Raw genomic sequence first — 27,467 nt, 5'->3', positions numbered from 1 at the left:
CACGCCGCCCCCCCCGTCCCGTCCTCATCGTCCGAATTCAGACGTTTGCGACGGAGCAAACAGGTGGGGCCCCTTTCTTTCTTCTCGACGAAACACACGGTTTCACAAGTTGCAGGTTTTTAAGAAGATGGCTCCCTTTTAGGGGGGGCAGTTCTGACCCAAACTCTTTGAGATGGGTCATTTTGGGTTATTTATAAAATAAAATGGGTGGGTTTGGGTGAAGTAATTTAAGTAAAAGGGTTGAAATGGGTTAATTAAAAAAGCAAGAAAGGTAACTACGGGTCCAAACGGGTTGAACATTTTAGAACAACGGGTCTTTAGGGTGTGTTCCCGAGTTAAAAATCCCTCCCCATCCCTCCCCTCCCCTCCATGTCTTTCCAAATTGGAAAGACTATTATCAGGCAAAAAAAACCCTATTTTCCCTCCCCTCCCCTCCCCTCCCCCTGTTAAGTGGATCTCTGGAACACAGCATTAGGGTTGAGTATCATCAACCACGGGTCTCCGCCACAGAGTCACAGGCCTCCGCCCTCCGCCCTCCGCCCTTCGCCATCTCCTACGCCACAGACCCACACCAGCTGATTTAGGTTCTTTCGCCGTCACACCCATCAGATCTTTGATTTTCATCGCCAATCACTTCAAAACAGTTCGATTAAGAAGAAATTTCACCTTCTGGCGAAAGTTGCAGGTAATCTTTGAGTTTATAATCTCTTTGTAACCAGTTTTCAGCAATGTTTTGGTTTGATTTGCAATTTGTTGTCTAGAAGTCTTTGGGTGATTCAAAACCTTCTCTTGATGTAGATTTTGTGTTATTGTTTAATTTAAATTTACAAGTTGAACACAAGTACAACCTCCTGAAGAAGAATATATGATGCTAGATTTGGTATATTTATTTAGAAAAGTAGTTCAGTATACTGGTAAATGCATATGCTGGGTCAGATTTGATCTTTTTTACTGTTGTTTGATGTTTTCTAGGAACACCAAATTTTTATGGGCAATTTTATTGTATGAAGTTGGGATGAGCAGGGTAGATAGTTTAAAAACGTTTATGTTAATCTCGGTTGATTATATACTGTAAGATTTGTTTGATTTTGAATGTTTTTAAAAACAGTATGATTTGAATAGAGTTGTTGATTGGAATAGCGGATGTGAAATGAGGCGATTTAGGTTTATGTGTGTTTTGCTTCGAATTGTATTGTGAGATTTGTTTTGATTTTGGATGATACTGAGAATAATATGCTTTAAGATGCCATAGAGATGGTTTATAAACGCTTATGTTTATCTCGGTTGATAAGATTTTAAGACTTATTTGATTATTATTTTGTTTGTGAAAAGATTCAATCTTTGTGAATGATTTGAAGATACTCATTGTTCTGCAGCAGGTTAGTGTTTTTTTTTTTTTTTTTCAACTTTTAAACTTGTTTACTGCCCCAATATCTTTGCATCCAATTAATAGGCTGCATAATGCATATGAATATGCACTGAAGTTATTTAGTTATCTTTGTCTACTACATAATGCATTATGCAAAGTAAATGATCGGGTCAATATCTTTGTCTACTGAATAATGCATTGATGTTACCATACAAGTAACCAAGACATATGGAGTGATATTTATTTGCTATAAGTAATAAAATTATTATAATTCAACTTGTTTGATCCGGACCTGACCCGAGTGTCCAAAAAAAAAAAAAAACTGACCCGACCCGACCCGAAACCCGTTCTGACCCGGACCCGTTCTGACCCGAACCCGTTTCGACCCGAACCAAAGCAACCCTTTTGTATAATTGACCCGTTTTGACCCATGACCCGACCCGACCCGTTTGCCAGGTCTAATCTACATAGTAACCTTATTGCTTGTATATGCGGTATCCTTTTGCTCATAGCTTGACGCCATCCTTTGCAAATATATAAACTTGTCGACTGGTACTGGGAGGGATTGAGATTTTTGAGGTGTAATGCACTAAAAAGGAGACGCCTTGTGTGCGTGCGATATTAGTCGTGTAAAGTAATAGCAAGATGGATTTAGCAAACTATGTTCCGAGTGCTTTCACGGGTTTGATGAAGAATGCATCTGAATTGATCACATTTGCATATGATGTACCGTTTGCTCGGGCTGTTGTTTTCGGGGTGCCCATTGGAGGTATGTTCTTTAACAGAGGTCTTTGTTAATCGGTACTAATATACTTATGATACGGAGGTTGACTTTTTTTTCAATGTTGACTTATAGGCCATCTGTTTGTAGAAGGTCTACTGTTAGTAGTTATCATATTCTTACTATCGCAGAAGAGTTACAAGCCACCTAAACGCCCTTTAACGACGAAGGTTTGACTTTTTTTTTCTAACTTGATGTCTTATTTTGAATTTTTAATTTGTTGTATGATGTTTGTAGGAGATTGATGAACTATGTGATGAATGGGTGCCCGAGTCTCTTATACCAACTGTAACCGAAGAGATGAAAAAGGAAGTTCCAGTACTGTTAAGGTCTCTCTCTCTCTAAACACACATATAGACATATACATACACATAATGTGTACACACGCCCACCTTTATGTACATACATACAGTGGCGAAGCTTGACCCGAGTGACAGGGGGGTCGAAAACGTATATACCCAAAAATTTCTATACGAAAACTACATATATAACACTACTGAACGAAAAGGTCGGGGGCTCGGACGCCCCCTCCCGCCCCTTCTATACTTTGCCCCTGCATACATATATAACTATACACAACCCCTATTGTACACACACATATATATGAATGGTTGTAAGAATTGCTAGGCGCTAGTCAACCGCTGGGGTACCAACTAGCGATTAATCGGGATTTTATTAGTTAAAGTTCAGTTTTTTATATATATGCGCACATTTTTATATGTAATTTTTTAAGTAGACATGTTTTAACCCCTCCTCGACCCATTTTTTTAAGTATACAAGATTAATCGCCGGATTTATAGGTTTTGGCCGGAATCTGTCAGAATCGTCGATTTCCGGCCGACTAGGGTCGGCTAGCGATTAAATTCACCGATTACCTAAAAATTAATCAGTGGTCGACTGACTAGCAACTAGTCGCCGATTAATCCCGATTTTTCCAACACTGTATATATGTACTGCTATTCATATATGTCTATCTACACAACCACCTTTTAATTGTAGAGCCACAATACTAAAACAAAAGATACCCTTTTGCTTTTTGTGTCAATCTATGTTCATATTTATAATTTATTATGGTTATGATACTTTGATCATTAACTTTATTAGGATTGTTGATAATACCACAAATTTTTAAAGTGTTGGAAATTTATATTATTCTATATTAATAAGAACATGATAGGCTTGACTTTGATGCTGATTGTTCACACAATTTACCTCCGTTCTTCATTTTCTTAAAAACGCAAGTACACAAGCATTCACACAAAAATGAAAATATTAAATGACCTTAAGGTGGTCATGTAACTATGTGATATTCCAAGCGTAACATTCATGAAACATCTGCACAATATACTTTAACTACTGCATTACTTACAGTGCTGCAGGAACTCATACAATAATCAACGGCAAAGAAGTGGTTAACTTTGCTTCAGCAAATTACCTAGGCTTAATGGGTCACGAGAAGTTACTTGTGAGTAACCTACCCTAATAATTTACTTCAACTGCTTACATATAGTTTTAATTATATAAATTCAAAATGGCAGGATTCATGTACTTCCTCTCTAGAGAAATATGGTGTTGGTTCTTGTGGTCCCCGTCAATTTTACGGAACCATTGGTATAAACCTATTGGTGATGCAAATAATCTTATTGAACTTATTTTCAAGCACTGTTGTTAATAGTGAGCATAGCGCCCGCTATAGCGTTTAGCGTGGCGACGTGGCAATAGGTCGCAATCTGATTTTGGCACCTCCATAGCGTGAAAATAGCGGGATTATAGGTTTTTTTTTTAAATATAGATAGCAATAACATTTACCTATAAAATTGCGGGATTTTTGATTTTTTATAATATACATATAAAAACGATAAAATATACAAGTAAATTATTTCTAAGATTTTCTTCTAGTGCATTGCTAAACATAAATTAGCGCCCGCTATTTCATCGCTATTGCTACGTAGTGTATAGGTAGCTTGTCACCATCATCCGCTATTCGCTATTAACAACTATGGTTTCAAGTACTTTAATGTTTTAGAAAGCTACTATAGCTCTTTTAACTGTATCTTTTTATTATTTTATTTAGATGTTCACCTTGACTGTGAAACGAGAATAGCGGAGTTTTTGGGAACTCCTGATTCCATACTCTATTCTTACGGACTCTCAACTATGTTTAGCGCAATTCCAGCATTTTGTAAGAAAGGAGATATCATTGTTGTGTAAGTCTTGTTGTTTTGCTATTTTAAAATCAAATATATAAGATGGACTTGATTGCGAAGCTGTACGTGTAATAAGGTCACTTTTACAAGTCCAACTTTGTTATTTTAGAGATGAAGGTGTGCACTGGGGGATACAGAATGGCTTATACTTGTCAAGAAGCACAATTGTATACTTTAAGCACAACGACATGCAATCTTTACAAAGTACGCTTGTCAAAGTAACTCAAGACAACAAGCGAGCTAAGAAACTGAGACGCTACATTGTTGTTGAAGCGGTATACCAGGTATTTCTAGTCAATTATGCTTATAATTCTTTTTTCTTGAACTCACTTCTGATTAAGTTGAGCACTTGGCTCATATCAAACTAAAAGTGAACATTACATATAAACACACATTTTCTAGAAGGTTACAATCAGAAGAAACAGGCTACCCGTACAGGCTTAGTGTGCTTGACTCATTATGATGTTTAATATATGGTATCAAAATGTTCAGAATTCTGGTCAAATTGCTCCACTTGATGAGATTATCCAACTGAAGGAGAAGTACAAGTTTCGTGTTTTGTTAGATGAAAGCAACTCTTTCGGTGTGCTTGGCAAATCTGGTAGAGGTCTAACTGAACACTACGATGTTCTGGTACACTCCCTCTCTCTCTCTCTCTCTCTCTCTTTATGTATATAATATATATATATATACACATATAGGATGAGGATCAGATGAGAACCACCCCGAGTTGCAAGAACTTGAGAACTCCTTGAAAAAAAGTTTTTTTTTTTTAAAAAAAAATTTCGCCATTTTTTGTAAATCATGTAACTTTTTCAAAATAAAAGCCTAGCGTTCATTTATGTAGGGTTTTGGATTGCTTACACTGCCGTAAAAAGTTACAAAAACATATGACGTCACCCTTTCTTGCGAGTTACACTCATGTAAATTGTTGTTACGCTATAGTAAATTTTTGTATACGTTTTTTTTTTGAAAAACTTGCATAATTTTAATTTTTTTTTTGCGAAAAAATTAAAAAAATAAACTTTCTTTTAAAGGAGTTCTCAAAGTTCTTCCAACTCGGAGTGGTTCTCATTATATCCATCCCCTACTTATATATATATACATATATATATATATATACATATATATATATATACATATATATATATATACATATATAGTGTGAGGTTCATTGGGGAACACTAAAAAAGTGGGGAACAGTGGGGAACCGACTCAAACGAACTCCGATCGGACTCATTCCAGCGGCGTTGGAACCGTCTTGTCGAACCCTAACTAGGATCTTTTAACCCTAAACCCTAAATCATAACCCTTAAACCCTAAATATATTAGGTTTGGCTTTAGGGGCTGTTTGATAGCCTCTTAATGACCATTCAGATGCTACCTCTTAATGGTTTAAAACCTCTGAATGAATAAGAGATAACCTCAAGTCTGAATGGTTAAGAGGTAACCTCTGAATGGTAAATCATCACATGTCACATTCTTCTACCTTCTCATTAGTAAAATTCTTAATGGTTCCATTAAGAGGTAGCCTTTCAATGACCATTCAGAGGCTACCAAACAGCCCCTTAGGGTTTAGCCTTAGGGTTTAGCTTTAAGGTTTAGCTTTAGGGTTTAGAGTTTAGCTTTAGGGTTTAGGGTTTAGCTTTAGGGTTTAGCTATAGGATTTAGCTTTAGGTTTAGCCTTTAGGGTTTAGTTTTTAGGGTTTATAGTTTAGATTTTACGATTTAGCTTAGATTTTAGCCTTATTTTTTAGCTTTAGGGTTTAGAGTTTAGGAGTTAGGATTTAGAGTTTAGGGTTAAGAGATCTTAGTTAGGGTTCGACGAGACGGTTCCAACACCGCTGGAATGAGTCCAATCGGAGTTCGTTTGAGCCGGTTCCCCGCTGTTCCCCACTTTTTAAGTGTTCCCCAATGAACCTTATATATGTATATACATATATATATATAGGGTAAGGTTCATGTGAGAACCACCCTTATTGCGAGAACGCGAGAACCAATGTGAACACAAAATAAAATCTAAAAAAAATCAAAAAAGCACTCAAAAATTTTTTATTTTTAATATTTTTCCTAAAAATATCGCTATATTTTGTTCCCCCCAGAAAAAAAAAACGTTTTTTTTTTCGAGTAACAGTTATCTATGCACATGTGCATATGTATCATTACTTCGACAAATTCGGTAATACGTTATCAGGAGTAGACAATTGCACTTTAATTTACAACTAGATTTACGACCCGCCGCAATGCGGCGAGGATCCTTTAGTTATAACTAAGTCGATTTAAGACGCGCACGTTATGTTGAACCTGTCAAACGGGAAAAAATAGACGATGTAAAAACATTCACCCACACACGCACGTTGCGTCGTGTTAACTCGTAAAATTTTGAACTGTTAGTTGTAAATAATTAAAGGGCCTAGTTGTTAACTAGAGGTCCCTACATGCAATTCTAGGTATACCCTTATGTAAATAGTTATTTACTTGTTGATCCCTCCTTCCCCTATAAATAGAGGGATCCTCTTCATTTGTAATTACACATTCAATCAATACAAGTTCGGTTTTCATACCATTACCATTTACATGGTATCAGAGCTAAAGGTTTCTTAGCTCACGAGTGTCTTTCGGGTGACCATTTCCGGCCAAATTTCCGGTCACCACCAGTTGGGTATTACCTTCCTACTCCTAAAAACCCGTTCCAGATCTGTTCAAACACCCAAAACCACCACAACCCGTCACCTACTTTTTCAGATCCGTTCCTTTTTCCGGCGAGTTAACATACACCACCACCACCATCGTGTTCGCAATTGCCCGATCTACAAAACCCCCAAAAAATCGCCGCCGTCCGCCGCTCCACGCGCCCCCACGCGCCGCCGCCCCTTCCGCCGCCCTCATCCACGCGCCGCGCGTGACGGCGCGTCGCCATCTCTCCGGCCGCCGTTTTTTGCCAGTCTGATCGGAATTACCTCCCCGTCCATCCTGTCAGGTTAATTTTTCGATCCGAGAACTTTTTCGTTTCTGTCTCGTTTAGCGTGTTCGTATTCCAGTTCAGATTTTTCGAGGTTACTGTTCACCAGTCCCAAACCTGTTCCAGATCTGATCAGCCAAGTTTCAGATCTCACCTCCTCAAAACCACCAGTCCCAAACCTGTCCCGGAGTTACTGTTCATCGCAGTACTGTTCATCCGTTACTGTTCATCCGATACTGTATTTTTCAGCTTCGTCGGAATTTAGTTTTGATCATTTCCGTGAAATCGGTTTTCCGATCTGAGCAACTTTCGTTTTCTGCCTCGGTTCGCGTGTTCGGATTTCATCTCAGTTTTCCGCTTGAACATCTTTTCAAATGGGTGACGAACGAAATCACACCATTTCATGCACCAAGGAGGAGTATGATTTGCTTCAACGGTTCCTTGCTTTTTGGTCATCGAGTCCTCAAACCAACTCAGTACAATCAGGTACGTTTTCTGGCTTTGACTTATCCTGGATTATTGATTCTGGAGCTACTCATCACATGACTGCGAATCAAGAAATTCTCACTAGCCTTCATAATACCTTTTGCTCACCAGTTCAACTTGCAGATGGTTCCTCGTGCCCCGTACGCGGCATTGGATCCATTCAGAACCCAGATAGCCTAAACCTGTCTTCTGTTCTTCTTGTTCCTAACTTCCCGGCCAGTCTTTTATCTGTCAGTCAGATTACTAAACGAAATAATTGTTCCGTTACCTTTTATCCTACTCATTGTACCTTTAATGAACTAGGTACTAACCGAGTAATTGGTACCGGCCTCGAATCAGAAGGTCTCTATCGAATGTCTTCATTGTCGCATCCCAAAGCAAACATCTGTGAGTCTAGTATCTTTGAAACTCATTGTCGGTTAGGCCATCCCTCAGCAGCCGTCCTACGACAAATGAGACCTGGCATCTCTATTCCCGATAACTTCCATTGTGAGTCATGTCAGCTCGGTAAACATACTCGACGTCCTTATCCCCCAAAAGTGTCAAGCCGAACCATTTCCATATTTGAACTTGTCCATTCAGATGTATGGGGTCCATGTCCAGTTAAGACTACATTGGGCTTTCAATACTTTGTTATTTTCATTGATGATTATTCTCGTGCCACATGGGTTTACCTATTGAAATCCCGTAGTGAAATCAACTCGATCTTTCGTGAATTCCATGCATATGTCAAGACCCAGTTCAAAACATCCATTCAAACCTTACGCACCGATAATGCTAAAGAATATTTGTCCACCGATTTCTCTACATATCTCAAATCACAAGGTATTATTCACGAGACTTCTTGCGCATATACATCCCAACAGAATGGTGTTGCTGAACGCAAGAACCGCCATCTGTTGGATGTTACTCGCACACTCATGATTCATTCTCATGTTCCTCGTCACTTTTGGGGTGATGCCGTTCTTACTGCGGCTTATCTGACTAATCGTATGCCATCATCCGTTCTTCGTGGTCAAACCCCGTTCTCGGTTCTATTTCCTAGAGGAACTCCGTTTCCTCTTGAGCCACAAATTTTTGGATGTGTAGCTTATGCCCATGATCATCGTCCCGGAGTCCCTAAAATCGACCCTCGAGCCATTCGTTGTGTCTTTGTTGGTTACTCGCGTGTCCAGAAAGGTTATCGATGTTATAGTCCTTCCCTTCGCCGATACTTTACCAGTGCTGACGTCACTTTTGATCCATTGCGTCTTTTCTTTCCAGAATCTTCCATTCCAGTTTCTGATCTGTTTCCCGATCCTGATATACCTGAGTCTCACATCATCCCCACCTTTCCTGTAACTCCTGTTCCATCTGTCCCTCAGGTCTCAGACACCACAACCCAGGGTCCTACTGCTGAGAACCTACCAAACGATCCCCCGCCATTACTCTTTACATATGCTCGGCGAGGAAAGGATCACACGTCAGCAACCGTTGATCCCCAACCTACCCATACCTCTGGTACATCCGTTCAACCTGCCATGACTGAACCAGATACACCCTTACCAGTTCCTACCCATACTACCTTGGATATCCCTTCGGATACTTCTGCTTATGACCCTCCAGGTGCCCCATATCCTGATATACCTATTGCCTTCCGCAAGGAACCCAGACGCTCCACTCGTTATCCCATTCAGGATTACGTTGCCTACGCTCATCTCTCTACTGAGTCTCATGCCTTTACCACTTCCCTGGATTCCTACCCGATTCCCAAGAATGTGATGACAGCTCTGGCTCACCCAGGATGGCGTCAAGCCATGGAAGACGAGATTGGGGCCTTACGGGCCAATCAGACTTGGGATCTTGAACCACTTCCTCCTGGTAAGCGTGTTGTTGGTTGTCGTTGGGTTTTCACAGTAAAACTTAACCCTGATGGTTCGCTACATCGTCTGAAAGCTCGTCTGGTAGCTAAAGGTTATTCTCAAGCTTATGGTATTGATTATGACGAGACTTTCTCCCCGGTTGCCAAGATGCCCTCTGTGCGTATTTGTATTGCTCTTGCTGCCATTCATCATTGGCCGCTCCACCAGCTAGATGTCAAGAACGCCTTTCTCAATGGTATTCTTGAGGAGGAGGTTTATATGGAGCAGCCACCTGGGTTCATTGTTGAGGAGGAGGCCTCAAAGGTATGCAGACTACGTCGTTCCCTATATGGCCTTAAACAGTCTCCAAGGGCATGGTTTGGTCGTTTCTCTAGTGTTTTGGGAGAGTTTGAGATGGTTCGTAGTGCATATGATCACTCTGTATTCTTTAGACATCATCAGGACCAAAGGATCATTCTAGTTGTTTATGTGGACGATATCATAATTACAGGGGATGATGAAGATGGGATTACCAAGCTCAAACAGTTCCTTCAGTCTCAGTTTTAGATTAGCGACTTAGGTCGACTTCGGTACTTACTTGGCATAGAAGTATCTCGTTCCCCACAAGGAATACTCCTTTCTCAGCGGAAGTATGTCCTTGATATGTTAACTGAGTGTGGCTTATTGGGTTGCAAACCGGTTGATAGTCCTATGCTTCCTACGAGGAAGCTTATTCCAGAGGACGGAAGTCCAATGAAAGATCCTGAGCGATACAGACGATTGGTCGGAAAATTTAACTACTTAACTGTCACCCGACCAGATATCTCCTTTGTCGTTAGTGTCCTAAGTCAATTCATGGCCACTCCATACACAGGACACTGGGATGCTGCTCTCCGTGTCTTAAGATATCTCAAGAGCACACCAGGCCTAGGGATCTTATATTCCGATCAGGGTCATTGTCGTGTAGGTGCTTTCACAGAAGATGGAGATGGACGTATATCTGGATTCTCAGACGCAGATTGGGCAGGCTGTCCTATTTCCCGTCGATCCACCACTGGGTACTGTGTTTTCGTTGGAGGAAATCTTGTTTCCTGGAAGAGTAAGAAACAACACACCGTATCTAGATCAAGTGCCGAATCAGAGTACAGAGCTATGGCAGATGTTACATCAGAGATGATATGGGTTCGTCGTCTTCTCAAAGAACTTGGGGTTATCTCTGAAGACTTGATGCGATTATACTGTGATAATCAATCAGCTATACATATAGCCAAAAATCAAGTATTCCATGAGAGAACTAAACACATTGAGGTTGATTGTCACCTAATCAGAGATCGGATAGTCGGAACTCAAAAGGATCCTCCATCAATTCAGCCAATCCATGTTAAGACGGAATTCCAACTAGCAGATATCTTCACAAAACCACTCCGAAAGGCACAAATAGATTTCATATGTAACAAGTTGGGCATGATTAACATCTATGCTCCAACTTGAGGAGGAGTGTTAGTTGTAAATAGTTAAAGGGCCTAGTTGTTAACTAGAGGTCCCTACATGCAATTCTAGGTATACCCTTATGTAAATAGTTATTTACTTGTTGATCCCTCCTTCCCCTATAAATAGAGGGATCCTCTTCATTTGTAATTACACATTCAATCAATACAAGTTCGGTTTTCATACCATTACCATTTACATGAACGAAACGTAAAAACGTTAAACCAAAGATGCACGTTCCGGTGTGTTAAGTCACAAAATTTAGAACGAAGCATAAAGCGAAAAATTTGCGAAAAACAAAAACTATAAAGGACCAAAGCTGAAAGTAAAAAAAAAGTTGTGAGTATAGATTGCAAAAGATAAAAAGTTTTGTGTTAAAAGTAAAAAAAAATAGTTTTGGGTTAAAAGTAATTCATGAAATACTTTCCGGGTGAAAAGTAAAAAAATTAATTTTTTTTAAAAAACCCCCAAAAGCCAAGGTTTAAACAACAATATGCATAACCATTTTTTGTTTGAAAAAACCCACCAAAGCCAAGATTACCACACATAAGTAAAAAAATCAAAGTGGTTAAATTGCAAAAGATGGAAACTTTTGAATTAGAAGTGAAAAATCAAATTAATCAAACGGGTTAAACTGTATAAGATAGAAACTTTTGAATTAGAAGTAAAAAACCAAATTAATCAAAAGAGTTAAATTACCAAAGATTAAAACTTTAAACTTAAATTGTCAAAGATTAAAACTTTAAGGTTAAAAAGGAAACAAAGATTAAACTTTAAACTTAAATTGTTAAAGATTAATACTTTAGGGTTAAAAAGGAAAGTTCTATTTTTTTTTTTTGAAAAACTCACTAAGCACATGTTACAACACATGTATGCATATTCAACTTGCTTATTTATAAAGTTTAAAACCTTAAACTTAAATTGTCAAAGATTAAAACTTTAGGGGTAAAAAGGAAACAAAAATTAAACTTTAAACTTAATTTGTTAAAGATTAAAACTTTAGGGTTAAAAAGGAAAGTTCTAGTTTTTTTTTTTTTGAAAAACACCCCAAGCACAAGTTACAACCAAGGTAAGCCTAAAGTTTAAAACTTTAAACTTAAATTGTCAAAGATTAAAACTTTAGGGGTAAAAAGGAAACAAAGATTAAACTTTAAACTTAAATTGTTAAAGATTAAAACTTTAGGGTTAAAAAGGAAAGTTCTAGTTTTTTTTTGAAAAACACCCCAAGCACAAGTTACAACCAAGGTAAGCCTAAACTTGTTGCTTCTTTATATGGTTTTAATACCATTCGTAATACACTACTTTTTACATTACCAATATTAAAAATGCACATGTGCATCATTAGGTATAACCATGATATAACATGTTTTGGTACAAAAAGTTTGTGATTTTGAATGGAGAAGTAGGCCCATATACATGTTTTTTGATTAGTTATATCTAGTGGTTGATGGTTTGGTTATAGTTGTCAATTTATGATTTAATATGTTGATTGGATGGTATAAATGGTCTTTACATACATGTAATAAAGTGAAAATATTGGTAATGGTATTGTATTATGGATGGTAAGAGGTAATGGTATTGTATTATGGATGGTAGGAGGTAATGGTAGTGTATTATGGATGGTATGATAGATGAAAGGGAAAGTGTATTCAAAGTAGTGTATCAAAACACCTTATTTCATGTTGATACATATAGATGCACATGTGCATTTCTAATATTGGTAATGTAAAAAGTATTGTATTACACATGATAGTGTAAATGAAAGTGCAATTGTCTAATAGTTGTAATGAATTACGGAATTTGTCAAAGAAATGACAAAAATGCACATGTGCATGTTTGTGTATTATGGATGAAATGATTGATGAAAGAGAAATTAGTGTACCAAAACACCTTATATGTTGATACATATAGATGCACATGTGCATTTCTAATATTGGTAATGTAAAAAGTATTGTATTACACATGATAGTGTAAATGAAAGTGCAATTGTCTAATAGTTGTAATGAATTACGGAATTTGTCAAAGAAATGACAAAAATGCACATGTGCATGTTTGTGTATTATGGATGAAATGATTGATGAAAGAGAAATTAGTGTACCAAAACACCTTATTTCATGTTGATACATATAGATGCACATGTGCATTTCTAATATTGTTAACGTAAAAAGTAGTGTATTACACGTGGTAGTGCAAATGAAAGTGCAATTGTCTAATAATTGTAATGAATTACGGAATTTGTCAAAGAAATGATACAAATGCACATGTGCATGAATAACTGTGACTCGGAATTTTTTTTTTTTGAATTTTTTTATTGTAAACTAAATATAGCGAATTTTACACAAAAAACAGTAAAAAAATAAAAAAAATTTTTTTTGGGTGTTTTTTAGATTTTTTAGGTATTACTGTTTGTGTTCACACTGGTTCTCGCGGTTCTCGCAATAAAGGGTGGTTTCTAACATATCTTTGTCCTATATATATATATATATATATGCATGTGTGTGTATCTGCACACATATACATATACCTCCAAAGTTATCAAAAGCGAGCGCTTTTGGCGCCTAGGCGCTTTTTCTGGGCGATTCGCATTTACTGCGCTTATAGTTCCCAGGTAATAATAGCGCAGCTTAATTCTTCCCATGCGTAATTAATGATTTATGCTTTTTATTTTTTTAATTGGTAATTTCCACTTTTTCTGCAGTATTTATAGGGCTTTAAGTTTAAACAAATGATATCAGTTTATTATCACATTTTTCAGTTCGAATTATCAAAATATTCAGTTCGAATTATCAAAATTATTCAGTGCTATGAACATTTTGGTTTTAAGTATTTTGTTATCTGAGACTTTTTAAGTGCTAGTATGAACATTATTGTTTTGGTTTTGTGTACTTTATTCCCTTAATGAACTTTTTTATTTTTTTATTTAAGTGCGCTATTCTTTTTCTCGGGCTCACGCTTTTTTTGCGACTATCGCCTAGGCCCTAGAGCCTATGCGCCTAGAGTGGGCTTTGCGCCTTTAATAACTATGTATACCTCTTACATGTATATTTGATTTTTAGTGAGTAGAAGGGTGATGTTGGTCTTACTGTTGTAGGTTGATAAGATAGATATAATAACTGCTGCTATGGGACATGCATTGGCCTCAGAAGGTGGGTTTTGCACCGGGAGTCACAGAGTTGTTGATCACCAAGTAAGCACTCCTGCATCTATAACATGTCTGACATTTAACACCAATAGGAAAAATTGTTATTTCAATATTGATACGTGATGGTTTAGTTCAAGAAAGGACCCACAAGTTACAAGATAATTACAAACATATTTTAGCATTGTTTTGTGTCTTATGTTAACGTGTTATGTTTCTGTAGCGCCTCAGCAGCTCAGGCTATGTGTTTTCTGCATCTCTTCCCCCATATTTGGCAAGTGCTGCAGTTGCTGCTATCGATGTTATAGAGGAAAACCCTCAACTCATAACGAAGTTACGAGATAATTCCAAATTATTAAGTACAGGTGATAGATTTTGGCCTAAAAGATGACTCTTTATTATTATTTATTATTATTATTATTATTATTAGGGAAATTGAATTTTAAAAATCCTACCTTTAGGTGGTTGGCCAATAATAATCCCACCTTCAAATATCGCCACTGCAGTCCCACCTTAATTTTTTTTCCTCTCTGGACATCCGTTTACAAAACTTAACTTCGTTAAGTTTTTTCTGAATTTCAAACCGATGTTTTAGGGCTTTTGATCAGAATGAGGATACGGGCCGATTGATGTAAAAATTACCTCGAAACGGTGCTTCAATTTGGGTGTTTAGTTTGAAACTCAGAAAAAAAAACTTAACAGAGGTCCAGTGATGAAAAAAAGTTTAAAAGGTGGGACTTCAGTGGCGACATTTGAAGATGGGATTATTAAAATCCAATTTGCCTTATTGTTATTATTATTATTATTATTAATAATATTATTAATATTATTGTTATTATTATTAGGGGTATTGGATTTTAATAATCCCAAGTTTCACTAATTGGACGATAATAATCCCAACTTCAAAAATTGCCTACAACAGTCCCAACTTGTAAGATTTTGGCCACCAATGATCCTTGTCTAACTGGGTTATAACCTTGTTGGGCTGGTGATCTGCAACTTATTCCGGCGACCCGTTTTACCTCTGAAACCACCAAACGAGACCACCACCAATCATCTCCGACCTCCTGTAATCTTCTCCGCTTCTCAAAAGTTTAAAATTTCCACCATCTACGCAACTCCGGTGACCTGCAACTTATTCCGACGACCTTCTTTACCCCTGAAACCACCAAAGGAGACCACCACTTGTCATCTCCAACCTCTAGTGACCTTCTCCGTCGCTCAAAACTTCAAAAAAACTAACTGGGTTATAACCCAGTTAGACAAGGATCATTGGTGGCCAAAATCTTACAAGTTGGGACTGTTGTAGGCAATTTTTGAAGTTGGAATTATTACCGGCCAATTAATGAAACTTGGGATTATTAAAATCCAATACCCCTTATTATTATTATTGTTATTATTATTATTGTTATTGTTATTGTTATTATTATTATTATTATTATTATTGTTATTGTTATTGTTATTATTATTATTATTATTATTATTGTTATTGTTATTGTTATTATTATTATTATTGTTATTGTTATTGTTATTGTTATTGTTATTATTATTATTATTATTATTATTATTATTATTATTATTATTATTATTATTTTTATTTTTACTTCTATTTCTATTGTTATTGTCTAAGTAGCACTGGAACGGGTACGGGATCGGGTTACGGGGACGATACGGGAACGAGGAATGGCAAAACTCAAAATTCCAAGATACGGGTACGACAATAAAAAAATAAAAATACATTAAACAAATTCCAAAAATACTACATCTTCCAAAGGTAATTAATATCAATAATCAAATCATTTTCAAATTCCGGTTCATCTAGTGAGAGATCGGCAATCGATAGAGAACTAGAGATGATGAGACTTGAGAGATTAGAGATTAGAGAAGCCGAATATGATAGGTCTATTTATTTAATGGCCGGTTGTGGAATTTGAAAGGGTAAAAACCCTAAAAATAAATGGAAACGGGCTGGATACTTCTACCAGATACGTCCCCGACATTGGAAACGTTTAGGAAACGTCCCCAACGAGTACCCATGGTGTTTCCGTCCCCGACAAGTTGGCCACATAAATGGAGTCCCCGTGCTACATAGGTTATTGTTATTGTTATTGTTATTAATAATAATAATAATAATAACCATTTGAACCCGTCAATACCTGCTAACGCGTCTTGAGATGGGTAGGTGGCCTTAAGACCCTTTAGTTTGTCTTTCTATGATGGTGTTTTATTACATTCTTTGACTAATACTGTCCACATTATTTTCATGGATGTTTCATGAAACCTTAATAATATGAAGCCATTTATTATGCTTTTATAAATGCAGGATTGTTGGGAATAAAAGGCCTGGAACTTGCAAATGATATAATGTCACCGCTTGTATTCCTCCGACTTAAAAACTCCACTGGGTCATTGAAGAGTGATCTTCAAGTACTTGAAGATCTTGCTGATCGGGTAAGTGTTAAGCCTTTGATTTAAAAGTCTTAACAGTCGTATGCAGTTATGCATTGTTTTGTTGTATGGTACAGCTCATACGCCCATTGTGAATGTGCTGCAATTGCAGGTATTGAAGGAACACTCGGTTTTTGTAACAACTTCAAAAAGGTCGTTTGTTGATAAATGCAATCTTCCTGTCGGGATTAGGATATACGTCTCAGCTGCTCACACAGAATCTGATCTTCAGAAAGTATGTGAATCATTGAAGAGCGTTGCCGCTTCATTATTCACGGATTAAATCTACTCGCTACGGTATAACACCTCATACATGAACAAATTGTGTGAAAGAAAAATTTAAAGAATTGTTTCTTCATATTTTTAGCCATGTTTTATTTGATTTCTTGACATGCTAGTTGGTTTTTGTTCATATGCCTTTGTTTTGTAAACTTTAAAATTACAGACTTACAGTTAATTTATGTCAATTTCATATGATCTCTCTTACATTTGAGTAGTCAATTAAGAACACACGGTGTGGAGGGGCATGAAATGGTGGTGTTATTCGACATGTGGTTGCCACGACAGCACACATCAGAAAAGTGGCGTGGTACGAAAAAGGGAGTGGGATGGGGCATGGAAGAGTGGCGTTATTCGATACGTGACACTTTTTTATTAATATTTAATATTTAGAAAATATGTAAAATCTATTATTTTTTTTAAAGTAGCATTAATACTAATATAATAATTAACAATATTAAAAAAATATATTATTTAAAAAAAAGAAACCTAAAAAAACTGGAACTTAAATAAAAATTAACTGAAACTAAGTACGATGCTTTGTCTTTATTTCTTTTATTTTCTTGTACATTTCGAAACATAAAAGGTAGGTTCGCAAGAAGATGTCCGTACGCTAATATGTCCAGATCGTGATTTCGGGGTTGCTTCGGTTGAGACAAAGTAGTGTTCGGTACTTTGCCCACATCATAGGGGTTGTTCGGATCGAAGTTGCGGCTGTGTGGATGCATTATTATTTATAAAGTAGAGAGATTTTATTAAGTTTAGAGTTGGGTAGAGGAGAATGAGGTGAAGAATGGTAGAAAAGGTTGAGGTTTTTTTTTTTATATATATATAGGTGAGTTAATATTTTTTTAATTGATTTTTTTTAAATGTGCCGTTGGGGTTCAATGGCTATGACCAACACCAATTGCTCAATACAACGTTGACACCAAGACCATGGAAAAAGTGCCCCCCCCCCCCCCAACAACGCTGCCTTCCACGCCGTTCAAGGGGTGGTGTGTCCGGCGTGGAAAGGTGTGACACTTCGGGCTTTCCCGAGCAACCTTCTTGTATTAGCAGTGTGTGTACATATAATATTAAATGGAATTTTGTGAATTATCTTGACGTGTTATGTGATCCTTGTATTAAGTATGTGAATATTATATATATATAGGTATAATAGTGAGCTGAGACCACAAGGTCGGACTCGAGACCACTCGGTCTCGAGTAACCCACATCAGTTGGGCCGCAACCCCTTTAGCCCATTCAAGAACCCATTAGGGTGCACCGACTTGGGGCTAGTATATAACTCATGTTGATAGCCAACCTTGCCATCATCATTCCCTCACACTCATTCTCACACACTCTCCTTCACCCTCTCAACAAAACCCTAGCAATATCACTCTCCCCTCTTGTCTCGGATCAATAGTAACAAATCAAGCTCTTGTTCTTGCTCATATTCTAAGCTAGGAGGTCCCCTTTCGGCTGAATTCACAACACTCTCACACTCGAACACCATCCGGTTAGTGTTTCACACTATTTGATATTGTGATGCTTGTTTGATGAATGATACACATGCTTAGTTTAAATGTCTCCTTGCATGATTTTGTATGATAAAGATGCTAACTTGGTGAGTAAATTGCATAATAAAAGATTATATGCAATAATGATTCATGTTTTGGAAGTGTTAATGAGAATGTGATATTGTATTTTAATGAAACAATGTAGATGATGATGTTGTACTATGAGTTATAGGCGGAAATTGTTTACAAGAATGGTGTCCAAATGGTTCTAGGATAAAATGATTTTTGGCATGATCATACTGATTTAAATGAAACAGTGATGTATGTTAGAGTTGTTTTGATAAGATGATGAAAAACCCTAGTGATGAACTATTTGAATATGATATGAATGTTTTAAATTTGCTATGTTTTGATCCGTTTGATTTGGGAATTAGACAAGAAAACATGTTTGTGCATTCTGGTTGGTTAGTACACAATTTCATGAAATCGAAATTCTATTGGTTAGTACAAGTCTTGACAGGTGTTCTAGAATCACCAGACAAACGAGTCGAGACCTTCGGTTGCGACTCGAGACCATCAAAGTTGCAACTCGAGACCAAGCAGCAGACATTAATGACTCGAGACCAGCAAGATCTCGACTCGAAATCTCATGATCTCGACTCAAGACTGGACTCGAGACCTCCATGGTTGCGACTCATTTATATACCACTCGAGACCAGCCATTCACAACTCGAGATCTCCTGGTTGCGACTCAAGACCGCATGTTCTCGAGTCGAGACCACCTGGTCTCGACTGGGCTGCTTGTTTCCGTTATTGGGCCAAAGTGTGTGGACTAATCATGCATGTTACTGTTTAATATGTGTTACTGTTGCTATGTCCTGTTATGGATAACTGTTAGAACATGGCCAATAACTTAAAGGATAATCGTATGTCCTGTATGCTATGTTTTAGTTATGTGTAGAATATACGTGACTTATTCGTACCCGAGCCTGACCCATACTGGTAACCATATTAGAACGTGGTGACCAACATACTTGACCAAGTAAACTATCTGCCGAACAACCCAAGGTGAGTTCACTACTTTTTACTTAAAGCATGCGTTCCCGGTGGTTGGGAAACGGAACGAAACACTTTTCTTGGTTTGGGATTTCTTACTATCTCCTTGTGCGGGATACGGTATTTCTATCTCCTTGTGTGGGATACGTGTAACAACGCTATCCCCTGTGAGGGATACAAACCTACTTTTCTCCCCTTATACGGGACCCTTAGTTAATTACTATTTATACTGGATGCAACAAACAAAACTAAACGAAACTCTATCACTCAAGTCCCTACTACTTAATACCGATTAGTTGCCGGGGCCTGGCGAACGAGTTATTAGTTGATAGCGCTATTTAGGTCTCACCAGCCTCACACCGAGCCCGTGTATGGGATCGGGAGTGAACTAATAGACTCTGGTAAACCGTCAATGATGATAGAACATTGACAAACGGGGCACTCTACGGAAACGTACGGTCGCATAGTATTCGGTATTGTAAAAACCAGTTTAGTAGCTTACTTAAGGGGTAGCTCCCCTTGGCATGGTATAAATGAGTAAATTAACTGGTGAAACAAGTTTTTGGAATTAAAAACTGGATAAACTCGTGAACTCGCCAACATTATGTTGATACCCTACTGCATGCTTTGCAGGTACCTAGTGACTCAGGAGCTTGCAGCTTGGGGATGTGTAGTGGTCGTCTTAACCCGTGTGTTGGGTTCTATAATAAACTTAAAACTATGAACTTTGTTTGAACTGTGTTACCCATGCTTCCGCTAGTTACTTAAAACTACTATTTAAACTTAAAACTTTTGAACTTTAATTATGATGTGTACTAACTCTTGTGGTTGGTGAACAATATTACTATTATACATCGAATGCTCAGTATAATTGCTGGCTGGATCCTGGTCAGTCGCACGCCTCGCGGTAGTACTCCACATGTGGATTTGAGGGTGTGACAAAAGGCCTAAGCGCCACGAAACCACGCCCACACAGTCTAAGGGAAGATTAAACTTAATGGTGCTTTGTGGCCACGTTTACGGTCACATCAAACTATTTAACAGAACTCCTGCCACTCAATTGGTTAGTGCTGATGTGGCAAGTACTTTGAGGACCACCAGTTGAGAGAAATTTGAGAATTTCTATGACACAAGGTTTTTTTTTTTTTTTTTTTTTTTTTTTTTACAAAAAAGAATCTTCTCAAGATTGTGTATTTATTGCTAACTTAAACTCAAAAATTAAAAAAGAAAAAAGATTTGTGTATCTAGTGCCAACTTGAACTCGAAAATAAAAAAATAAAAGATTAATTGTGACATTACATATAAAAAAACCATTTTAACACAATTGATGGAAAATAAATACTTCTACAAATATTAGTTCACAAAATGAATATACAACAACAAAATGTGAGTTTTATAAATATTAGACTAATGGGTGTTGTTAGGATCCAAGTTTGATTGTTGTGATAGTTAAGATGGAAATAATGAATGAAGATAAAAGAGAGATGAAAATATGCAGCGGGATAATTAACTTTTCAATCACCACATTGAAGATATTGCTTTCATCAACATGCTTTTATAAATTTGCAATTACAAGTTTACGTATGCATGAAGAGTTACAATTCCCCCTCAACTTGATCACTCCTTGTTTGTTCGTACAAAAATGTCAAGAGGAAAGTGATGAATAGAACAGTACAAACATTGTTCTATTTATAGTACAAACGAAACATCTGAAGCATCTAAGCTTACGTCACCTAGACAGCGACATCTAACAGCCTAACAAACTCCTAACATCTGCAAGAGCCTAAGCACTGTTATATTGATAATAAAGTAAACTCAGTTGATCAATCATCTGTTGGACTTCATCATCTTTTGATTTCCAGCAGACCTTAGCTTCATCAGACTTTGTCTTCATCAACAGAGGGTGATCAGACCTTTGCTTCAACAGACTTTGTCTTCATCAGCAACGGTTTTCTTTAGCAGACCTTTGGCTTTAGCATACATTAGGAGAAGCAGATGTTAAGTATTTTTCATTGGGAGGAGCAGATCTTCAAAGCACGGTTATTTGTGATAAGAGGTTGTAGACTATTTTGGCTTTCCAATCATCTGTTCTTTTATGGGTCCACTAGATCCAACAATCTCCTCCTAGAACAGACGATGCCAAAATTCTTTATTTTTTATCTTTATTTCTCATCAGCATTTCCCTGATTTGGCCTTCGAATTGTAATTCAAATTTCAAGGAAACCATATCTTCAAAATCCCTTTCTAGTTCAAGGTTTAACAGATATTAGAGGTCACCTGCATCCAGTTTCTTGTATGTTTCAACAATTCTGGACTCTGGCCATCTTGCAACAGACCTTGCATTTCCATACTCTGCAGCAACTAGTTATTCTCTCATTCTCTTCAGCTTCAATGCCTTGTTTTGATCCACTTGTTTGTATTTCTTCCAGTCTGGTGGAGTTGGCTTATGTGAAGGATCATTGAGCATCTTTCGAATTCTTTCTATTTCTTCTCTGAGAGCATCTGCTGACCAATCTTTGAACTGTGCTCTGTTTGCTTTGTATGGTTTTTGTTGCATGATGAGATCAAGGTAATCCTGTTTCAGTTCCTTATCAAGCTCAACATTTATTGGCTTCTCAGACATGGACTTGCTCGGATCCTTAGCATAATTTTCTATCTTGCTTACCTTGCTAAGTTCTAGTGACAAGATTCCCTAAGCAGTCTTGTCATCCATCCTTTTGCACTTCTCTTTTCCAATATAGTCAGCATGTCTTGCTTTCAACTTCAGATATTCATCTAAGTTTCTGGGCTTGCGATAACATAGAGAGATGGTAAGGATAGTTGTGATGTATCCTCTGTTGAATAGAAAGATTCAATTTCTCCTTAGATCACACGAATCTCTAGAGGATACTGAGCAGCCAGAGGGATGATTGATGGTTGTGGTTGAATCGGTGGAAGTGAAGTGGATCTAAATGGAAATGATAAGAGTGGTGTGGCTTGAATGGGGGCAGATGATAAGGAGAATGGTGGTTGAATCTCCTCATCATCTTCTTGCACAACAAAAGTTTTTCTTTTGTGTGTGAATTTGACTTTAGGTGAAAGTGGGCGTGTTGGAATTCTTGGTGGTGTTGGCAGTGGTTGTGTTGGTGGTGTGGGAAAGGTTATCATGGCAGTGGTTTGTGAAACATCTGCTGATACATTTGTTGTACCAGCAGTGGTTTGTGGAACATCTGCTGATACATTTGTTATACCAACATCTATTGGTTGATATGGTGGTGATGGTTTCTTTTGAGGTGGCTTTTGTGGTGAGGGTTTTGTTTTGGTTGTAGCAGAGGATACACTTCTTGTAGGCACAGTAGTGGTTTTGAGAGGGGTGGTGATTGGCTGTCTAACATTTCTTGTTGACTTTCTTCTTTTTTAAGTGCCAATGTCTTCCTTTTTCCTCTACTCGGCCTGTTCTTATTCAATTAACCTAGAACCTTTGGCTTCAATTGTATATGCCTTCTCTGCTTTTCTAACGCAATCTCTTCTGCTATCTTGTTCAGGGTCTCATCAATCCCTTTTTCACTTCTAGCATCTGATGCCTTAGCAGAGGTTTTGGTTGAAGGAACATACTCTGACTTTTGTTGTTGCACCTTTGATGGTTTTGTTTGTGATAAAAGCTGCAACTTTCTCAGCTGATCATTCTCCCCCTTTTTGTCATCATCTTCCACTTCTTCTTGAAGTACAGTTGGAGGGGCAGATCCAGTAGTCTTTAAGAGATATTCCCTGATGGCCTTGATGTCAGCTTGTGTCACTTTATACCTGGCCTCAACCATGTTCCTTATCAACTCCATGTGAGAGTTGTGATTAATATCAGCCAAATTCCTTTGAGCTTGGATAATTGGTTGCACTGATTTCCACAGCTCATCTGCAATTTGTTGAGTTGAAGGTTGACTTTTAGAATGCTCTAACATCTGTTTCATTATGTTTTTTTTTTTCATTTCTACCGTTGAAGATTCCATAGATTTCATTCTATCCGTCAATTCCTTGTATCTTAATTCATCACCTAGCTTAATAGGATCATCTGAATCCCTAGCAGAGGTAGTTTGATTTGGTTCCATAACACGAGAATTCTCCAAATTATCAGAACCAAATGCCCATTTGTCTTGGTACTGGAGACTTCTAACTAGAACAGAGGTTACAATTGTACCATCAACAGTTGTTGCCTTCAAGGAAGTCTTATAGATGAAACCACTGTCCAACTAAAAAACTGTTGTTTCACCAATTGTAGTGGGTGCTTCACTTTAACTACCACCAAGAGTTACATGTAACTCAAGGGGTGTAGCCTCCTCAATTGTTTGTGGTAGCAAATTGATTTTTCTTAGACCCAATCACTTGTGGAAGTGTGCTCTCTTGAATTGGTGATTGAGAGGGACTGATTTGTATCTGAGTTGTATCAGTTGTATTAAACAAAGGTAAAAATGTGGGTGGAATTGGAGTGGATGGTTGTGGAGTTGAAAGAGAGACAACCCTGGGAGAGGGCCTTAGAAATAGACTTTCAATTGATATGTCTGCCTCCTGATATGGTGTCCCTGTGCTTACAACTTGATCCTTTTGCGAGGATTCAAGAGGAGTTTGGATGGGTGGAGATCTTTCCAACTGTTGAGGAAGTAGCAACAGTGGTTGCTAGTGACTTTTGTGTTGTCACAAGGTTATCCTCTGGGATCTCATCTTCCAGAGGTGCCTTTTTATTTTGTTTCTTTTTTTGTGGGCTTTTTGGATGTTACGGGGGGGGGGGGGTGTTTTTTTTGGATTTTTCTGGTGTGGGTTTCATAACACCAGTTGTGGTGTCGTGATCACAAGGAGCAGTGAGCTCATCAACAAAGGGTTTGAGCAACAGATGTGGACTCATCTAAAACAGGCTCATCCCCATTTGCTTGTGTTTTAGAAACTTTTGACTCTTTGCCTTGCAGTCTTGAAAAAGTTTCATTTGTAAGACTTTTTATTTGGAAAGCTTCACTTTGTTGAAAATCTTTTTGAGACACTTGTTTCTAAAGGTAATAGCTTAAAAGTCTGGGATACATAAGAAAAGCATTATTTGATCCCTTTTTAACAACATTCACATTTGCCACCAAGTCCAAGAACAATGTCTGGGATAGATTATAATATGTTTTTGTCAAAATTGCATATCCCAAGTATTGAACTTTTTGTGGAATCTCATTGAATGAGGTTGCCTTGGCTGAGAGACATATAAGTAGGGTATGGAAAAAATATTTCACTTCAGTAGGAAATTTTGGTTTAAAAATTGGAACTCCTGTCAATTGACCATCATACCCTCTTTCTATGAACTCTACGTGAATGTCCTCTTTTTCAAAAGAATTTTTACCTGCCTGGTCGTTCAAAGCAAATACTGTGGATATGGAAGATGGGGATATCTCGTGACAACTCGTAAATTCAAGAGTCTTCTTTGCGTATTGATTCCTTGTTACACTTTGTGTTTAGTGTAACTCGTGTGTTTACTATATGTACAATTAGAATGTTTGGTTACAAGTGAATAGTTGCAAGTTGGTGTAGTATGTGGATGTTATGTATGTTTAATGTGTTAGGCTCGGTCGCACATTCTAGTCGAGTCACACACTTCTCACTCGGGCCAAACACCTTCCTCTTCCCATTGAATATCCTCGGCCCACTATCCACAAGTCAGAACTGGGCTCGGCCCATGTATCTCGGATACATACGCATACGATATGTGTGGGGATTTCAGTTATCTCAAGCACACACAAAGTAGCAAAACCCTAGTTCCTCTCCACATTGGATGGCGACTTCAGTCTCTTTCGACGGCAACCTCCTCATCCTCGAAGCATTCATAGATCGACACCCTCTTTCCCTCGTTCTAGCCGTCTTACACACTCATCACTTCTCGGTTAGTTATCATCCTGTAAACGAGTCCATTGTTGTTGTTGTGATTGATTGTGTTATCTTGTGATGATTGTTATTTGATGTAATAGCCATGAAAGTTTATGATTGAATCTTTGTAATAATCGAATTGTAGATGTTGGTTATGATCTAGGGTTCACATGATGTTAATGGTTCGATTGCTATGATAACAGTTTCATGAACATTGGGGAATGATATGGAACTGATAGTGTGTGATTGCATGATTCAAGAGTGTTTATGGCATTAGATCTGATAAAAAATGGTTGTTAATGTTAGATCTGAAGGGTACAAATCATAGGGGAATGATTAGGGTTCATATGAGTTGTGAGTAACTGCTTTAATCTTGGGAATCATAAATGTGAAATTGTTTGATTAGTTTGTGAAACTGATTGGCCGTGAATAATGGGATTGAGTAACAGATCACACACACACACACACACACACGATTGAATCGCACAACCCAGATCCACTTGCACAATTCATGGGCTGACCTTGGTTAGAATCACACAAGCTGACCCAATCGCACAAGGTTAAATCAGTTGCACAAGCCCACTCTAGTCGCACAACACTAGACTTGGGCGAACTGTTGGGCCGATTCATATTGGGCCTGCATTGTTGGATCGCACGACCCACAACACACACGAGTCGCACAAGTCATTGTGGGTCGCACAACATAGAGCCTAGCCGCACAATTCTTTGGGCTAGTAGTTAATTGGGCCTTGGGTAGCTCTCGGATCGCACAAGGCCATTTGGGTCGCACAAGACGTGTGGGCCCGAATGCCTGGGCCGCACATGGTTTTGTCTAATGTTTTAACTGTTATGTGATGCGTGTATATGAACTTGCATGTTAGTTGTATATCATAGAATGTGAACTTGGGATATGAACCCTTGAACGTACTAAACATTTGATGTGTATTACTGGATGAGTCGTATGGGGTGCAATGTGATAATTATGTGAAAGTGAGACATATGTTACTGTTGGATTTCGTGGACGACTGTTATAACTCATATGATGATGTGTGTATACTACTTGTACAATGTGAAATTGGAATACGTGATTCATGTGTATACGAAACCGACTGTCTTTGGTAACCTCGGTAGGGTTTGGTTGACCAACTAGGAATGGGTAATGTAACGTAACATACTGAGCAAATCTAAGGTGAGTTCACTGCTCTTTTCCAAGCATGCATCCCGAGAAGGGATATCGGGTAACGTTTTCAGGGAAGAACGTCATGATTAATGGGATGTTTGTTATTACTCAGTTTCTATCATATAAGAGCCCTTACATCTACTGATTGTTGCCGGTAAGGCAACGGGGTATTAAGTTGATAGCGCTATTAGGTTTGGCTCCCTCACACTGGGCCGGAATGGACGGGCGTGAACTAACTACCTTGACCACTTGACCAATGCTTTGATAGAGGCATTGGGGTTTGGGCAAACACATCTAGTAACCACATACAATAATCGAGTTAATGACAACATCAACACAAAACGATGAACTGTTTAAACACACAACTGGTAACTAAACACGTTAACAAAACTTTGAACTCACCAGCGTCGTCTGACACACTTGTCTGCATGCTTGCAAGTTTATAGTGTAGGTCCCTCGGAGGTTGAGGTTAAACCTTATCCTTGTTATGTTTAACACACTAGCAAGTGCGGAATCCAAGCTAGAGTGCAAACCGTAGTTTATATGAAAGCACAAGTTACAAAGAGAAAGAGTAGACACGCAATATATCAAAGTTTTCTCTTGTATTTCAGTGGACACGGTTACAACCCTTGACCAAACTGAAATGCTCTCTACAAGACCTTGGTTCACTCACAATGCTCACTGATATCTCTCGAGTGTCTTTTTGAAGTGAAACCATACATGGTATATATATACCCATAACAGATAACATGCTCGAAGGATAAGGTAGTCTAGTCGAAAGATCATCTATCGACCAGAAACCTATCGAAGGATCCATACATACCTCGAAGGATGATATATCCTTCGAGGTCCATCTGTATC

At 38.0% G+C, this 27,467-nt stretch overlaps 1 protein-coding gene across 3 annotated transcripts; it reads left to right on the top strand.

Moving 5' to 3' along the window:
* Positions 1–369: 369 nt before the first annotated feature.
* LOC110940008 (long chain base biosynthesis protein 1) lies at positions 370–20,361 on the top strand. 3 transcript variants are annotated; one of them, XM_022181568.2, is made up of 15 exons: positions 370–685; positions 1,333–1,379; positions 1,882–2,138; positions 2,226–2,320; positions 2,388–2,479; positions 3,522–3,615; positions 3,689–3,761; positions 4,225–4,357; positions 4,467–4,641; positions 4,850–4,990; positions 14,226–14,321; positions 14,497–14,638; positions 16,597–16,724; positions 16,834–17,018; positions 20,192–20,361. In XM_022181568.2, the coding sequence occupies exons 3-14, from the start codon at positions 2,015–2,017 to the stop codon at positions 17,002–17,004; spliced, it is 1,464 nt and encodes a 487-aa protein (XP_022037260.1). In that variant the 5' UTR covers positions 370–685; positions 1,333–1,379; positions 1,882–2,014; the 3' UTR covers positions 17,005–17,018; positions 20,192–20,361. The 3 variants fall into 3 exon arrangements, with proteins under 3 accessions (XP_022037260.1, XP_022037259.1, XP_022037261.1); XM_022181567.2 differs by lacking the exon at positions 20,192–20,361 and having other exon boundaries at positions 16,834–17,195; XM_022181569.2 differs by lacking the exons at positions 1,333–1,379; positions 20,192–20,361 and having other exon boundaries at positions 478–685; positions 16,834–17,195.
* The last annotated feature ends 7,106 nt before the right edge of the window (positions 20,362–27,467 follow it).

Source organism: Helianthus annuus, chromosome 2 (assembly GCF_002127325.2).
Source record: "Helianthus annuus cultivar XRQ/B chromosome 2, HanXRQr2.0-SUNRISE, whole genome shotgun sequence".
Lineage (NCBI taxonomy): Eukaryota > Viridiplantae > Streptophyta > Magnoliopsida > Asterales > Asteraceae > Helianthus > Helianthus annuus.
This window is presented reverse-complemented; position numbering and strand designations above follow the sequence as displayed.

Bases quoted from the DNA above. Each gene is read 5' to 3' on its own strand.
- LOC110940008 (XM_022181568.2), top strand. From the start codon at position 2,015: ATGGATTTAGCAAACTATGTTCCGAGTGCTTTCACGGGTTTGATGAAG. The intron at 2,321-2,387 runs GTTTGACTTTTT...TGATGTTTGTAG, and splicing joins AACGCCCTTTAACGACGAAG to GAGATTGATGAACTATGTGA. The intron at 4,991-14,225 runs GTACACTCCCTC...TTACTGTTGTAG, and splicing joins CTGAACACTACGATGTTCTG to GTTGATAAGATAGATATAAT.